The sequence below is a fragment of the Trachypithecus francoisi genome, unplaced genomic scaffold, assembly GCF_009764315.1.
Source record: "Trachypithecus francoisi isolate TF-2019V2 unplaced genomic scaffold, Tfra_2.0 Contig01580, whole genome shotgun sequence".
NCBI lineage: Eukaryota > Metazoa > Chordata > Mammalia > Primates > Cercopithecidae > Trachypithecus > Trachypithecus francoisi.
This window is the reverse complement of record NW_022681443.1, coordinates 820,410-837,417: the sequence shown is the minus strand read 5'-3', so window position 1 is coordinate 837,417 and position 17,008 is coordinate 820,410. Positions and strand designations below refer to the sequence as shown.

The window sequence follows — 17,008 nt, the reverse complement described above, 5'->3', positions numbered from 1 at the left end:
GATCACGAGGTCAGGAGATCGAGACCATCCTGGCTAACATGGTGAAACCCCGTCTCTACTAAAAAATACAAAAAACTAGCCGGGCGAGGTGGCGGGCGCCTGTAGTCCCAGCTACTCGGGAGGCTGAGGCAGTAGAATGGCATAAACCCGGGAGGCAGAGCTTGCAGTGAGCTGAGATCCGGCCACTGCACTCCAGCCTGGGCGACAGTGCGGAACTCCATCTCAAAAAAAAAAAAAAAAAAAAAAGAATACAATTTAGGGCCAGGCGTGGTGGCTCACGCCTGTAATCCCAGCACTTTCGGAGGCTGAGACGGGTGGATCACAAGGTCAGGAGATCAACACCATCCTGGCTAACACGGTGAAACCCCATTTCTACTAAAAAACACAAAAAATTAGCCGGGCATGGTGGCAGGTGCCTGTAGTCCCAGCTACTCAGGAGGCTGAGGCAGAATGGCAGGAACCCGGGAGGTGGAGCTTGCAGTGAGCCGACATCGTGCCACTGCACTCCAGCCTGGGCAACACAGCGAGACTCCATCTTAAAAAAAAAAAAAAAGAACTCAATTTAGGTGGGGCATGGTGGCCCATGCCTGTAATCCTGTCATCCTAGCACTTTGGGAGGCCAAGGCAGGCAAATCACTTGAGGCCAGGAATTTGAGACCAGCCTGGCCAACATGGTAAAACCCATCTCTACTGAAAATACAAAAATTAGCTGAGTGTGGTGGCGCACGCCTATAATCCCAGCTACTTGGAAGGCTGAGGCAGAATTGCTTGAACCTGGGAGGCAGAGGATGCAGCGAGCCGAGATCACACTACTGCACTCCAGCCTGGGAGACAGAGTGAGACTCCGTCTCAAAAGCATAAAATAAAAATAATTCAATTTAAACACTAACAACTGGTGTATCCTGAAAGCATCAGGACACATGGGAAATGATGTATTACTGCCATAACCCACAAATTCTCTCCTACAATAATGAGTCGACAAATCTGGCTCCAAAGATCCTTTACTGAGATCCATGTGAAACACTTCGGTCCTTAACTTGTTAACTGAGTTGACAGGCTGATGGCTGATCTAGGTAAAGGTTTCATGGTAGCAAAAACACTTCCTGCCTATAATATATCAAAACAGGTTCCTGAATAATGTGTGTGAATGTTGTCAAGGTCTCTGTCCCATCTTCTTCAGGGTTCTATTAAGCTAGAAGAGAAAGAAAAGCAAAGTTATACACGGGGATTTCCCCAACCCCTTTCCTATGGTGTGTATGATCACTAGGTCAGATTCCCAGCTGCCCCTCTGAAGCCAAGAAAGGAAGTCTCTGATGTGGGTGTCCACTATGAGTATGCAAAGCCGTGACATTCATATGGCCCTGCACAGTTCATGCAGCTTGTTCTTTTACCTGCCCTTCACACTCAACAAACCCATACCCAACACTGCTATTTCCATCTGACAGAAAAAGGATTCAGAGTGGCCAGATGTTTCAAGGTTTCTAGTTCAGTTAGGGGAAGAATCAGCAGCGTTCTCCTTCCACAAGGAACAGGATCCTTGTTAGAAGACAGCCCTAGCCTACCGCCCTGACAGATGTGATCTAAACAGCCAGAAAGTAAAAAGAGCAGCAGGGCTGTTAGGATCCTGCAGGAAGAGCCTGACCTCTGCTGGAGAACTCAAAGCACCAGGACACAGTAGCCCCAGCAATGGTCATAAAGAGAGACCCACACCCTTACAGTGTTTGACCTGACCCACAAGATCTCTCCTAGGGCAAGACAAGGAATGCACCAAGTATGTCAAAACAGAGCTTCCTGTCCTCCAGCCTGCAGGAACTAGCCAGACCTGTCTAAGTTGGAAAACAATGCCAAATGAGGAGGGATGGGCAAGAGCAGGCAGTGAATCCACCCATATTAGGAAATACCAGGGAGGGAGAGGAGTGCTGGCCACCCGCAGAGGGAGATCTTGGAAAGAGACGCTCTGGAGAAGGCTGATGCAGCAATTCCTATAGGCCCAACCCCACTCCCCAAACCCCAAGCAGCCAGCCAGTCTAGCTTGAAAATTTAAAGGGCCAACCTCAGGCTTTCTTTTGCAGTGGCACGATCTCTGCTCACTGCAGCCTCCACCTCCCAGGTTCAAGTGATTCTCCCACCTCAGCCTTCTGCATAGATGGGATTACAGGCGTGCACCACCACACCCAGTTAATTTTTTATTTTTAGTAGACACGAGGTTTCACCATGTGGCCAGGCTGGTCTTAAACTCCTAATCTCAAGTTCGGCCTCCCAAAATGCTGGGATTACAGGCATGAGCCACTGCACCCGGCCTCTTTTTTTTTTTTTTTTTCTCTTGAGACAGGGTCTTGCTCTGTTGCCCAGGCTAGAGGGCAGTAGGCTTTCTTAATAACAGAAATGAAAAATTTTAAAAGGCCGGGCATGGTGGCTCACGCCTGTAATCCCAACACTTTGGGAAGCTAAGGCGGGCTGGATCACTTGAGGCCAGGAGCTAGAGACCAGCCTGGCCAACATGGTGAAACTTCGTGTCTACCAAAAATACAAAAATTAGCTGGGTGTGGTGCCACACGCCTGTAATTCCAGCTATGCGGGAGGCTGAGGCGGGAGACTCGCTTGAACCTGGGAGGCAGAGGTTGCAGTGAGCCAAGATCACACGACAGTGTAAGACTGCGTCTCAAAATAAAGAAAGAAATAAAAATTTAAAAAATGTAAACTCTTGGCTGGGCGTGATGGCTCACGCCTGTAATCCCAACACTTTGGGAAGCTAAGGCGGGCTGGATCACTTGAGGCCAGGAGCTAGAGACCAGCCTGGCCAACATGGTGAAACCCTGTCTCTACTAAAAATGCAAAAAATTAGCTGGGCATAGTGGCGGGTACCTGTACTCCCAGCTACTCGGTACTTGGGAGGGTGAAGCAGGAAAATGGTGTGAACCCAGGAGGTGGAGCTTGAGATCGCACCACTGCACTCCAGCCTGAGCGACAGAGCTCCGTCTCAAAAAAAACCAAAAAAATGTAAACTCTCGATTCAGTTCCTAAGCCCTGTCCTGAGCCAACAAAAACCCCTCTTCTCTCAGATCTCTTACCTCCTCAAATTTGTGGATCTGACGGATGAAGAAATCCCCATAACGCCTGGCGACCTTGGTGTCCGCGATGTGGATCATGTCCTGTGGAGGAAAGCAGAGTCAGGGAAGAGGAGGAGTCAGGTGGAGGAGCAGGGCCATCTAACCCAGGAGCCACCATGGACTTGTAAGTGACAATGATAGTGTTAGATGTAAAGTGGGGAAAAGACCACTGGAAAAACACCACCAGTTAACAGTAAGTCACTCTTTCTAGAGAGTTTTTCTTTCTTCCCCCGCCCTTTTTTTTTTTTTTTTTTTTTTTGAGATGGAGTTTTGCTCTTGTCGCCCAGGCTGGAAGTTCAATGGCACGATCACAGCTCACTGCAACCTCTGCCTACAGGGTTGAAGCAATTCTCCTGCCTCAGCTTCCCGAGTAACTGGGATTAGAGGTGCCCGCCATCTTGTCTGGCTAATTTTTGTATTTTTAGTAGAGATGAGGTTTCACCATGTTGGTCAGGCTGGTCTCGAACTCCTGACCTCAGGTGACCCACTCGCCTTAGCTTCCCAAAGTGCTGGGATTACAGGCGTGAGCCACTGCACCCGGTCAAATTTATATCTATTTTTTAATCAATTCATTTGTACTTTTATTTTCTAGACTTTTATTTTTGTCTTTTATTTATTTATTTTTTTGAGACAGTCTCACTCTGTCGCCCAGGCTGGAGTGCAGTGGTGCGATCTAGGCTCACTGCAAGCTCCGCCTCCTGGGTTCACACCATTCTCCTGCCTCAGCCTCCTGAGTACCCAGTATCTGGGACTACAGGCATCCGCCACCATGCCCAGCTAATTTTTTTGCATTTTTAGTAGAGACAGGGTTTCACCCTTTTAGCCAGGATGGTCTCAATCCCCTGACCTTGTGATCCACCCGCCTCGGCCTCCCAAAGTGCTGGGATTACAGGTGTGAGCTACCACGCCCGGCCTAGTCTTTTTTATTTTAGGAATAAAGATGTTTATGCTGGCCAGGCATGGTGACTCACGCCTGTAATCCCAGTGCTTTGGGAGGCTGAGAGCTCGAGACCAGCCTGACCAACATGGTGAAACCCCATCTCCACTAAAAATACAAAAATTAGCTGGGCGTAGTGGTGGGCACCTGTAATCCCAGCTACTTGGCAGGCTGAGGCAGGAGAATCACCTGAACCCGGGAGGCAGAGGTTGCAGTGAGCCAAGATTGTGTTACTGCACTCCAGCCTTGGCAACAGAGACTCCATTTCAAAAAAAGAAGTTTACGCTCCTACGCTGTTGATAAAATTGCAAATTCGTCCAATCTTCAAATTTTGTTTTTAGCTGAAAATATTTTGAACACCGTTTTACTTTAAAATTTTCTACATCTTCTAGGTTAAGACCTAAGAACATTCTTTTTTTTTTTTTTTTTGGAGGCGGAGTCTCGCTCTGTCGCCCGGACTGGAGTGCAGTGGCCGGATCTCAGCTCACCGCAAGCTCCGCCTCCCGGGTTTACGCCATTCTCCTGCCTCAGCCTCCCGAGGAGCTGGGACTACAGGCGCCCGCCACCTCGCCCGGCTAGTTTTTGTATTTTTTTTAGTAGAGACGGGGTTTCACCGTATTAGGCAGGATGGTCTCGATCTCCTGACCTCGTGATCCACCCGTCTCGGCCTCCCAAAGTGCTGGGATTACAGGCTTGAGCCACCGCTCCCGGCCTTTTTTTTTTTTTTTTTTTTTTTTGAGACGGAGTCTTGCTCTGTCTCCTGGGCTGGAGTGCAGTGGCCGGATCTCAGCTCACGGCAAGCTCTGCCTCCCGGGTTTACGCCATTCTCCTGCCTCAGCCTCCCGAGTAGCTGGGACTACAGGCGCCCGCCACCTCGCCCGGCTAGTTTTTTTGTATTTTTAGTAGAGACGGGGTTTCACCGTGTTAGCCAGGATGGTCTCGATCTCCTGACCTCGTGATCCGCCCGTCTTGGCCTCCCAACGTGCTGGGATTACAGGCTTGAGCCACCGCGCCTGGACAAACATTCTAAATCTCTGATAGGGTTTCTTTCAAGAATGAAGAGTCAAAAAAGGGGAAAAAAAAGAAGCACTTTGCCAAAGACGAACCTGAACCAGCAACAGAGGAATAACAATAAAAAATGCAATTAAATAATAACCAAATGGCCAATTCTTAGGAGAAATGTTTTGTTAAACCACCCAGATTAGTTGAGAATAGCTAGGCTGGTAATTAAGAGGTGACAGAAGGATGCAGGAGGCTACTATAATTGCCAAAGAATGTATATATGTCAGGTATTGAGAAAAAACTAGGCCAGGCATGTTGGCTCACGCCTGTAATCCCAGCACTTTGGGAGGCAGAGGTGGACAGACGACCTGAACCCTGGAGTTCGTATTTGAGACCAGGCTGGGCAACATGGTAAAAAACTCCATCTCTACAAAAAATACAAAATTTAGTCAGATGTGGCCGGGCGCGGTGGCTCAAGCCTGTAATCCCAGCACTTTGGGAGGCCGAGATGGGCGGATCACGAGGTCAGGAGATCGAGACCATCCTGGCTAACACGGTGAAACCCCGTCTCTACTAAAAAATACAAAAAACTAGCCGGGCGACGTGGCGGGCGCCTGTAGTCCCAGCTACTACGGAGGCTGAGGCAGGAGAATGGCGTGAACCTGGGAGGCGGAGCTTGCGGTGAGCTGAGATCCGGCCACTGCACTCCAGCCTGAGTGAAGGGGGGGCTCCGTCTCAAAAATAAATAAATAAATAAATAAAATAAAATTAGCCAGATGTGGTGGTGCACTCCTGTAGTCCCAGCTACTTGGGAGGCTGAGGTAGGAAGATCATCTGAGCCCCCAGGAGTTGAAGCTGTAGTGCGCTGTGATTTTTTTTTTTTTTTTTTTTGAGACGGAGTCGCTCTGTCGCCCGGGCTGGAGTGCAGTGGCCGGATCTCAGCTCACTGCAAGCTCCGCCTCCCAGGTTTACACCATTCTCCCGCCTCAGCCTCCCGAGTAGCTGGGACTACAGGCGCCTGCCACCTCGCCCGGCTAGTTTTTTGTATTTTTTTTAGTAGAGACGGGGTTTCACCGTGTTAGCCAGGATGGTCCCGATCTCCTGACCTCGTGATCCGCCCGTCTCGGCCTCCCAAAGTGCTGAAATTACAGGCTTGAGCCACCGCGCCCGGCCTTGAGCTGTGATTTTTGCCACTGCACTCCAGCCTGGACAACTGGAAGAGTAAGATGCTATCTCCAAAAAAAAAAAAGAAAAAGAAAAAAACAACAGGCTTGACATGATTCTGGCAAGGGAGAGTTTTCTTTATTTTTCTTTATTTATATATTTATTTATTTTTAGAGACAGGGTCTCACTTTGTTAACCAGGCTGGAATGCGGTGGCTAGATCCGTAGTTCAGTATAGCCTCAAACGCCTGGGCTCAAGTCATCCTCCTGCCTCAGCCTCCTAAGGCAGGGGCTGTAAGGGACTCCCTCCCATAGCTGGGACTACAAGTACATGCTACCAAGCCTGGCTGAGTTTTCGTTGATTTATAAAAGCATGATTTATAACAATATTGGAAAACTTCCACTATTGACGTGTTATTACTTTTGGCAAAACTGTTTGTATTGGGGTAGCTAACTTATGCCAAAAACCAAATCTTCCAGAAGTCATAAAAATGAAATGAGAGTATTTATTTTAAAGCAAGATGAACTTGCAAAAACAGACTACCCAAACTGACCTAGAAATTCCACAACTAGATATATATCTGAAAATTAAAAACATATGTTCACACAATCACTTCTAAATGAATATTCACAGTAGCACTATTCCTAAACCAAAAAGTGAAAAAAGGAACAAAAAAACCCCAAAATCGGCCGGGCGCGGTGGCTCAAGCCTGTAATCCCAGCACTTTGGGAGGCCGAGACGGGCGGATCACGAGGTCAGGAGATCGAGACCATCCTGGCTAACACGGTGAAACTCCGTCTCTACTAAAGATACAAAACTAGCCGGGTGAGGTGGCGGGCGCCTGTAGTCCCAGCTACTCGGGAGGCTGAGGCAGGAGAATGGTGTAAACCCGGGAGGCGGAGCTTGCAGTGAGCTGAGATCCGGCCACTGCACTCCAGTCCGGGCGACAGAGCGAGACTCCGCCTCAAAAAAAAAAAAAAAAAAAAAAAAAAAAACCCCAAAATCCCAAATGTCCAACAACTAACAAATGGATAAACAAAATGCAGTACATTAATACATGGGATATTATTCAGCTATAAAAGGAATGTACTGACACATGCTGTAACATGGATGAAACTTGAAGACATGTTCAGTGAAAGAACCCAAACACAGAAGCCCATATATTACATGATTCCACTTATCTGAAATGTCAAATGCAGACAGACCAAAAGCAGATTAGTGGTTTGCCAGGGGATGGCAGAAAGGGGGAACTGGGGAACTGCAAGTGACTGCTAGTGGGTAGGGAGTTTCTTCTTAGGGGGACAGAAATGTTTTGGAGTTAGACAGTGGAGATGGTTGCAAAACATGTGAACATACTAGTAACCACTGAATTGCTCATTCATTCATTCATTCATTCAATTTATTTATTTATTATTATTATTTTTTTGAGATGGAGTCTCGCTCTGATGCCCAGGCTGGAGTGCAGTGGCGCAATCTCGGCTCACTACACGCTCTGCCTCCTGGGTTCACGCCATTCTCCTGCCTCAGCCTCCTGAGTAGCTGGTACTCCAGGTGCCCGCCACTACGCCTGGCTCATTTTTTGTATTTTTAGTAGAGATGGGGTTTCACTGTGTTAACCAGGATGGTCTCGATCTTCTGACCTCGTGATCCACCAGCCTCGGCCTCCCAAAGTGCTGGGATTACAGGCGTGAGCTACTGCGCCTGGCCCATTCAATTTATTTATGGAGACAGGGTCTCACTCTGTCACCTAGGCTGGAGTGCAGTGGCGTGGTCTTGGCTCACTGCAACCTCCACCTCCTAGGCTAAAGCAATTCTTGTGCCTCAGCCTCCCAAGTAGCTGGGATTACAGGCATGCACCACTACACTCAGTTAATTTGTGTATTTTTAGTACAGATGGGGTTTCACCATGTTGGCCAGGCTGGTCTTGAACTCCTGGTCTAAAGTGATCTGCCAGCCTTTGCCTCCCAAAGTGCTGGGACTATATGTGTAAAGCATCACACCTGGCTGAACTGCACACTTTAAAATGGTGAAGTTTATATCCTGCAATTTTTTTTTTTTTTTTTCCCTGAGACGGAGTCTCGCTCTGTCGCCCAGGCTGGAGTGCAGTGAAGCGATCTCTGTTCACTGCAAGCTCCGCCCTCCGGGTTCCCGGCATCCTCCTGCCTCAGCCTCCCGGGTAGCTGGGACCACAGGCACCCACCACTATGCCCAGCTAATTTTTTGTACTTTTAGTACAGATGGGGCTTCACCGTGTTAGCCAGGATGGTCTCAATCTCCTGACCTCATGATCCACCCGCCTTGGACTCCCAAAGTGCTGGGATCATGCAAAAAAAAAATTTTTTTTTTTTGAGACGGAGTTTCACTCTTGTTGCCCAGGCTGGAGTGCAATGGCATGATCTTCGCTCACTGCAACCTCCACCTCCCGGGTTCAAGCAATTCTCCTGCCTCAGCCTCCCAAGTAGCTGGGATTACAGGCATGCACTGCCACGTCCGGCTAATTTTGTATTTTTAGTAGAGACGGGGTTTCTTCATGTTGGTCAGACTGGTCTTGATCTCCCGACCTCAGGTGATCTGCCCACCTTGGCCTCTCAAAGTGTTGGGATTACAGGTGTGAGCTACCACGCCCAGCCTTTTTTTTTTTTTTTTGAGGTGAAGTCTCGTTCTGTTGCCCAGGCTGGAGTGCAGTGGCATGATCTCGGCTTACTGCAAACTCTGCCTCCTAGGTTCAAGTGATTCTCCTGCCTCAGCCTCCCGAGTAGCTGGGACTACAGGTACTCGCCACCACGCCTGGCTAATTTTTGTATTTTCAGTAGAGACGGGGTTTACCATGTTGGCCACGATGGTCTTGATCTTCTGACCTTGTGTTCTGCCTACCTAGGCCTCCCAAAGTGCTGGGATTACAAGTGTGAACCACCACGCCCACCTTATCATGCAAATTATATATCAAAATTATGTTTTTTTCTTTTCTTGAGACAGAGTCTCACTGTGTTGCCCAGGCTGGAGTGCAGTGGCACAATCTCGGCTCACTGCAGCTTCTGCTTCCCGGGTTCAGGCAATTCTTATGCCTCAGCCTCCTGAGTAGCTGCGATTACAGGTGTGCACCATCATGACTGGCTAATTTTTTTATTTTTTATTTTTAGAAGGGACGGGGTTTCACCATGTTGCACAGGCAGGTCTTGAACTCCTGACCTCTGGTGATCTACCCGCCTTGGCCTCCCAAAGTGATAGGATTGATTACAGGTGTGAGCCACCGCACTCAGCCTAAAATTATGTTTTTGTTTTTTTGAGACGGAGTTTTGCTCTTGTTGCCCAGGCTGGAGTGCAATGGCACGATCTGAGTGCACCACAACCTCCACCTCCTGGGTTCAAATGATTCTCCTGCCTCAGCCTCCCTAGTAGCTGGGACTACAGGCATGTGCCACCGAGCCCAACTAATTTTTTTGTATTTATAGTAGAGCTGGGATTTCTCCATGTTGGTCAGGCTGGTCTCAAACTTCCGACCTCAGGTGATCCGCCCGCCTCAGCCTCCCAAATTGCTGGGATTACAGGCGTGAACCACTGCACTTAGTCAAAATTATGTATTTTTAATAACTGCTCAAAAAGTGCTATTTCCAACAATACATTTAGACCAAAATGCTTTTTCTCTTTTTTTCAAGACGCAGTCTCGTCTCCGTCACGAAGGCGGGAATGCTAGTGGCTTGATCTCAGCTCACTGTAACCTCTGTCTCCTGGGCTCAAGTGATTCTCCTGTCTCAGCCTCCCAAGTTGCTGGGATTAGAGGCATGTGCCACCATGCCTGGCTAATTTTATATTTTTAGTAGAGACAGGGTTTTACCATGTTGACCAGGCTGGTCTTGAACTCCTGATCTCAGGTGATCCACCCGCCTTAGCCTCCCAAAGCGCTGGGATTACAGGCATGAGCCATCGTGCCTGGCATGCTTTTCCTCTTTTTAAACAGTAGAGACGGGGTCTCGGTATGTTGCCCAGGCTGGTCTTGAACTCCTGGACTCAAGCAATTCTCCTGCCTTGTCCTTCCAGAGTATTCAGATTATAGCTACGAGCCACTGTACCTGGCCCAAAATGCTTTCAAAAGCAAAAACAACTAAAAATGCAGGATATTAGAAAAAATTCCTTACACCATCAAAGAGCTGACAAGATAGTAACAGAACATTTTGGGAAAAAAGAAACCATTATAAGCAAAGCACAGAAGTCCCTCTGCCCTACGGACATTCATGCCTGTAATCCCAGCACTTTGGGAGGCAGAGGCGGGTGGATCACCTAAGGGTGGGAGTTCGAGACCAGCCTGACCAAGATGGAGAAACCCTGTCTCCACTAAAAATACAAAATTAGCTGGGTATGGTGGCGCATCCCCGTAGATCCCAGGTACTCAGGAGGCTGAGACAGGAGAACCGCTTGAACCCGGGAGGCAGAGGTTCTGAGGTTCTGGTAAGCCGAGGTTGTGCCACTGCACTCCAGCCTGGGCAACAAGAGCAAGACTCAGTCTAAAAAAAGAAAAGAAAAGAAAAGAAAACAATTGTTTTAAAAACCTCATCAGCGCCTGTAGTCCTAGCTAATCATGAGGATTGCTTGAACGCAGGAGGTGGAGGCTGCAGTGAGCCAAGATCACATCACTGCACTCCAGCCTGGGTTGATACGATGAGACTGTCTCTAAATAAATAAATAAAAACGAAAATCTTATCAGACATTAAAATGTCCAGCTTGAACTTAAAAAGTACCAGCGAAAACTAACACTGTTCTTCAACCCACCTCCCCTCCTGAGAGGAAGCTACTGCTATGTTGCTTGTTTATCCTTCTGGAAAGAACTTGATGCATACACAGGCATATACAAATATATTACTAGTCACTCTGTAAAAACCTTTCTTGTATTTTTTGTAATACACAAACCATCCAAATGTTAATCAACAGGAGAATGGATAAACTGCAGTACAATAACAACAGTAGATGCTGGACTCTCACAGAACAATAAACACGAAGGAATCACTGCTACACACAATGGACGGTGACTCACTCAATTATAACGTTGGGCAAAAGAAGCCAGACTTAAAGAGTACATACTGTGTAATTCCATTATATAAAGTTCACAAACAGGCAGCACTAACCCAAGGTGTTAGACATCAGGACAGGACAGGCGCAGTGGCTCACACCTGTAATCCCTGCATTTTGGGAGGCCAAGGTAGGCGGATCACTTGAAACTAGCCTGGGCAACAAAGTGAGACCCTGTTTCTATAAAGTAAAAACTTAAAATCAGCTGGGAACAGTGGCGCATATCAGAGTTCGAGACCAGACTGGGCAACATGGCAAAACCCCATCTCTACTAAAAATACAAAAAATTAGCCAGTCATGGTGATGTGCGCCTGTAATTCCAGCTACTTGGGAGGATGAGGTAGGACAATTACCTGAGCCCAGGAAGTTGAGGCTGCAGTGAGCTGAGATCGCACCACTGCACTACAGCCTGGCCAACTAGAGCAAGACCTTGTCTTAAAAAAAAAAAGAGAGGTCAGATACAGTGGCTCACATCTATAATCTCAGCACTTTGGCAGGCTGAGATGGGCGGATCAACGAGGTCAGGAGATTGAGACCATCCTGGCTAACACAGTGAAACCCCGTCTCTACTAAAAAATACAAAAAATTAGCGGGGCGTGGTGGTGGGTGCCTGTAGTCCCAGTTACTCAGGAGGCTGAGGTAGGAGAATGGCGTGAACCTGGGAGGTGGAGGTTGCAGTGAGCAGTGATCCGGCCACTGCACTCCAGCCTGGGCGACAGAGCGAGATGTCTCAAAAATAAATAAATAAGCCGGGCGCGGTGGCTCAAGCCTGTAATCCCAGCACTTTGGGAGGCTGAGACGGGCGGATCACGAGGTCAGGAGATCAAGACCATCCTGGCTAACACAGTGAAACCCTGTCTCTACTAAAAATACAAAAAACTAGCCAGGCGAGGTGGCGGGCGCCTGTAGTCCCAGCTACTCGGGAGGCTGAGGCAGGAGAATGGCGTAAACCCGGAAGGCGGAGCTTGCAGTGAGCTGAGATCCAGTCACTGCACTCCAGCCCCGGCGACAGAGCAAGACTCCGTCTCAAAAAAATAAATAAATAAATAAAAATTTAAGAAAAGGCCAGGCATGGTGGCTCACGCCTGTAATTCCAGCACTTTGGGAGGCCAAGGAGGGCAGATCACGAGGTCAGTAGTTCGACATCAGTCCGGTCAACATAGTGATACCCTGTCTCTACTAACAATACACAAAAAATTGGCCGGGTGTGGTGGCTCAAGCCTGTAATCCCAGCACTTTGGGAGGCCGAGACGGGCGGATCACGAGGTCAGGAGATCGAGTCCATCCTGGCTAACACGGTGAAACCCCATCTCTACTAAAAAATACAAAAAACTAGCCGGGCGAGGTGGCGGGCGCCTGTAGTCCCAGCTACGTGGGAGGCTGAGGCAGGAGAATGGCGTGAAACCGGGAGGCGGAGCTTGCAGTAAGCTGAGATCCGGCCACTGCACTCCAGCCTGGGCGGCAGAGCGAGACTCCGTCTCAAAAAAAAAAAAAAAAAAAAAAATTAGCTGGGTGCGGTAGTGTGTGCCTGTAATCCCGGCTACTCAGGAGGCTGAGGCAGGAGAATCGCATGAACTCGGGAGGCGGAGGTTGCAGTGAGCCAAGATCGTGCCACTGCACTCCAGCCTGGGTAACAGAATGAGGCTCTGTCTCAAAAAAAAAAAAAAAAAAAAAGCTTTGTGCAGTGGCAGTATGGCTAATGAAGGTTATGTGACGTGTGATTATTGCTAACTAAAAATAAAAAAATTAAAAAGGCAGCAGGACAATGGCTTCCCACTTGTAAAGTACTCCAACAGTCTACAAAGCACCATCCCCCTTTCTCCAACCTCATCTACACAGCCTCCTTTCTCAGGCCACGGGGGCATACTGCAGCTGTCCCTTAAACTTATTGGCCTCACTCCTCTTCAGGGCCTTTGCTCTAACTGTTCCTTTGCCTGGAAGGCTCTTCCTCCAGGTATCTGGTGAGCTTTTTTTTTTTTTCTTGAGACAGGCTCTCGCTCTGTTGCCAGGCCAGAGTGCAGTGGCATGATCTCAGCTCACTGCAACCTCTGCCTCCCGGTTCAAGTGATTCTCCTGCCTCAGCCTCCTGGGTAGCTGGGACTATAAGCATGTACCACCATGCCCAGCTAATTTATTTTTAGTAGAGATGGGGTTTCACCATGTTGGCTAGGATGGTCTTGATCTCTTGACCTCATGATCTGCCCACCTCGGCCTCCCAAAGTGCTGGGATTACAGGCAAGAGCCACCGTGTACGGCCTTTGGTAAGCTAGTAAGAACCCTCCACCGGGTGGACTGCTTGAGGTCAGGAATTTGAGACTAGCCTGGCCAACATGACAAAACCCTGTCTCTACTAAAAATACAAAAATTAGCCAGGTATGGTGGCAGCCTCTTATAATCCCAGCTACTCAGGAGGCTGAGGCAGGAGAATTGCTTGAATCTGGGAGGCAGAGGTTGCAGTAAGCCGAGATTGCATCACTGCACTCAAGCCTGGGCAACAGACCAAGACTGTCAAAAAACAAACAAAAAACCATTCCCTCACTTCCTTCAAGTCTTAGCTTAGCTTAAACTTCACTTTCTCAACAAAGCCTGTCTGAACACAGTATTTAACACTGCAACCTGTGCCTCCCACCACCTCTTCCTTCCTTTACTCTGCAGTGCTTGGCAACCTCTTACTACATAATTTGTTTAATTATAACATCTATTGTTAGCTGGGCATGGTGGCTCACGCCTGTAATCCCAGCACTTTGGGAAGCCAAGGGTGGCGGATCACCTGAGGTCAGGAGTTTGACACCAGCCTGACCAACATGGAGAAACCCCATTTCTACCAAAAATACGAAATTAGTTAGGCATGGTGTCACATGCCTCTAATACCAGCTACTCAGGAGGCTGGGGAAGGAAAATCGCTTGAACCTGGGAGGTGGAGGTTGTGGTGATCCAAGATCGTGCCATCACATTCCAGCCTGGGCAACAAGAGCGAAATTCCATCTCAAAACAAAAACAAAAACAAAACAAACAAAAAAAACCCCAAAAAAGGTCTATTGTTTATCTTTTTTTTTTTGTAAACAGAGACAAGGTCTCACTACATTGCCCAGGCTGGTCTTGAACTCCTGGGCTAGAGTGATCCTCCCACCCCAGCCTCCCCTAAAGTACTAGTATTACCAGCGTGAACCACCACGCCTGGCACCTTGTGACAGTAACACAAGGGCAGGAATCTTTGATTTTGTTCCCCGATATACTTTCATGTGCCCACAATAGTGAATGAAAGATAGTGAACACTTAATACAAGACCCCAAGCCCAGGAGACAGCATACCTTATCAATGTAGAAGTCAACCTCTGAGGCTGACTGAAATTCACCATCCAGGGCTGAGATGCCACTGGTCCACACCAGATTCTTCATCTTGTGTTTGAAGACAAGAAGCTGGATCCGGAACTCCTGCTCTGTGAGGTCCAGGAAGCCAGCCAGCTTGGCCACAGGCATGGTGGTGTAGAGCTTGAGGAAGCTGCGGATGGTGGAAAGCTGGGCCTGCTGCTGCACTTCATCAGAAAACACCTTCAGCTGCTGCAGGAAGGGCTCTTTGTGGTAGTTGGGGTGCACATTATCATAGTTGGGCACTACAGGCGACAGGAACTTGGGGCAGGAGTAACTGAAAAGTTCTTCATAGACTTGTGGGTCACCTTTCTGCATGCGCAGCATCTTGTCCCCATATTTCTCCCGCAGCTGGAGGTGAATGCTCTCATCAATACGCATGGGGTACATAGTGAGGGCAATGGCCAGCAATGCATGCATCTGCTCATTCTGCTTGTTAATCTGGGAATGGGGTGGAGAGTTGTACCGGGTCAAATAAGATGGACTTCCTGAGGTCCCCACTGTCAACTGGCCTCACCAATCTCTGCACAGATCTTTGACTTACCCAGTTGTCTCACACCAGTCATTGAACTTATCCCACCTCTCTTCCAATCCTCCCCTCTAGATCTACTTAACTTCCATCCTAGCTCCAGATCCTCCTTAGCCATCTCCTGGATTCCTTACTGGCACCTCTGCCTTAGTCTCTCCAGTCTGTCCCACACATCACTAGCAGGTCAATCCTTTTACACCAGTTAGGATCGAGTTACCCAAAACCTTTGATGTGACCTTGATGCCGACAGAATATAGACTAAACAGTCATGTGCTGTGCAACAACGTTTCAGTCAGCAACTGGCCATGGGCCACATATAGGATGGTGATCCTACAAGATTATAATCCTGTATTTTTACTGTATCTTTTCTGTTCAGATACACAAATACCTTGTGTTACAACCGCCTATCTTATTCAGTACAGTAATATGTTCTAGAAGTTAGTAGCCAAGGAGCCATAGGCTATACCATGTAGCCTGGGTATGTAGTAGGTTTCCCATCTAGGTTTGTGTAAGTACACTCTAGGATGTTCACACAACAAAATCACCAAATGATGCATTTCTCAGAATGTATCTGCAGCATCAAATGACACGGAACTATACTTTACCTGGGTTAATGAAGGTTCTCAGAATCCAATAACCCAATTCCTACTACCTATTTGCCCTCCAGCCAAAACGGTTTATTGTGCTGCTGCATCACCACACTTTCAAGTCTCAACCACTTTGCTCATGCTCTTCTCTGCCTAGGAAGCTCCTCCCAATTCTATGCATGCCTTGAACCCATCCTCCTTCCCACCAATATCCACACCTTATAGTAAAACACTTAGAGGGCCGGGCGCGGTGGCTCAAGCCTGTAATCCCAGCACTTTGGGAGGCCGAGACGGGCGGATCACGAGGTCAGGAGATCGAGACCATCCTGGCTAACACGGTGAAACCCTGTCTCTACTAAAAAAATACAAAAAACTAGCCGGGCGAGGTGGCGGGCGCCTGTAGTCCCAGCCACTCGGGAGGCTGAGGCAGGAGAATGGCGTGAACCCGGGAGGCGGAGCTTGCAGTGAGCTGAGGTCCGGCCACTGCACTCCAGCCTGGGCGACAGAGCGAGACTCCGTCTCAAAAAAAAAAACACTTAGAAGCCACTGAACACTCTGATGTTCATATTGATGCTGAATAAATAAATGTAGGCACTGCTGGAGGAGATAATTGAAACAAAAGATATTATCATCAAGTCTTTATCATCAAGATGTTAATGATCTCAGGTAACAGGCATCACAACAGAAACTCTTAGAGTACGCTAGCCATTAAAACATCATCTTGGCCAGGCGTGGTGGCTCATGCCTGTAATCCCAACACTTTGGGAGGCCGAGGTGGATGGATCACCTGAGGTCAGGAGTTTGAGATCACCCTGGCCAAATGGTGAAACCCCATCTCTACTAAAAATACAAAAATTAGCTGGATGCGATGGCACACGTCTGTAGTCCCAGCTACTCAGGAGGCTAAGGCTGGAGAATCACTTGAACCCAGGAAGCAGAGGTTACAGTGAGCTGAGATCGCACCACTGCACTCCAGCCTGGGTGACAGAGACTTGGTCTCAAAAAAAAAAAAAAATTAGCCACTGAGCTGCTGTTGTGTCTGTTGTGTGCACTTTTAGACCCAGCTATTGGGAAGGCTGAGGTAGGATGATCACCTGATCCCACAAGGTTGAGGCTGACATGAGCTGTGACTGCGTCACTGCACTCCAGCTAGGTGATCTACTAGTAGGCACAATCATCAAAGAGCGCTCTACAGCCGTGAACTCCTGGCTTAAAAACTGCAATATTTTGGACGGTGTTTACCAAGA

The 17,008-nt window shown here is 48.2% G+C and overlaps 1 protein-coding gene across 2 annotated transcripts in view; it reads right to left on the bottom strand.

Annotated features, from left to right (window-relative positions):
• Positions 1-983: 983 nt before the first annotated feature.
• Positions 984-17,008, bottom strand: part of EIF3L (eukaryotic translation initiation factor 3 subunit L) — a 45,318-nt gene continuing 29,293 nt past the window's right edge. For both annotated transcript variants that reach the window (XM_033189020.1, XM_033189028.1), the window contains 3 exons: positions 14,589-15,086; positions 3,072-3,152; positions 984-1,192 (listed from right to left, as the gene is read on the bottom strand). In XM_033189020.1, coding sequence (XP_033044911.1) covers positions 1,154-1,192; positions 3,072-3,152; positions 14,589-15,086 — 618 coding nt within the window. In that variant the 3' untranslated portion in view covers positions 984-1,153. The remainder of the gene's footprint in view (positions 1,193-3,071; positions 3,153-14,588; positions 15,087-17,008) is intronic.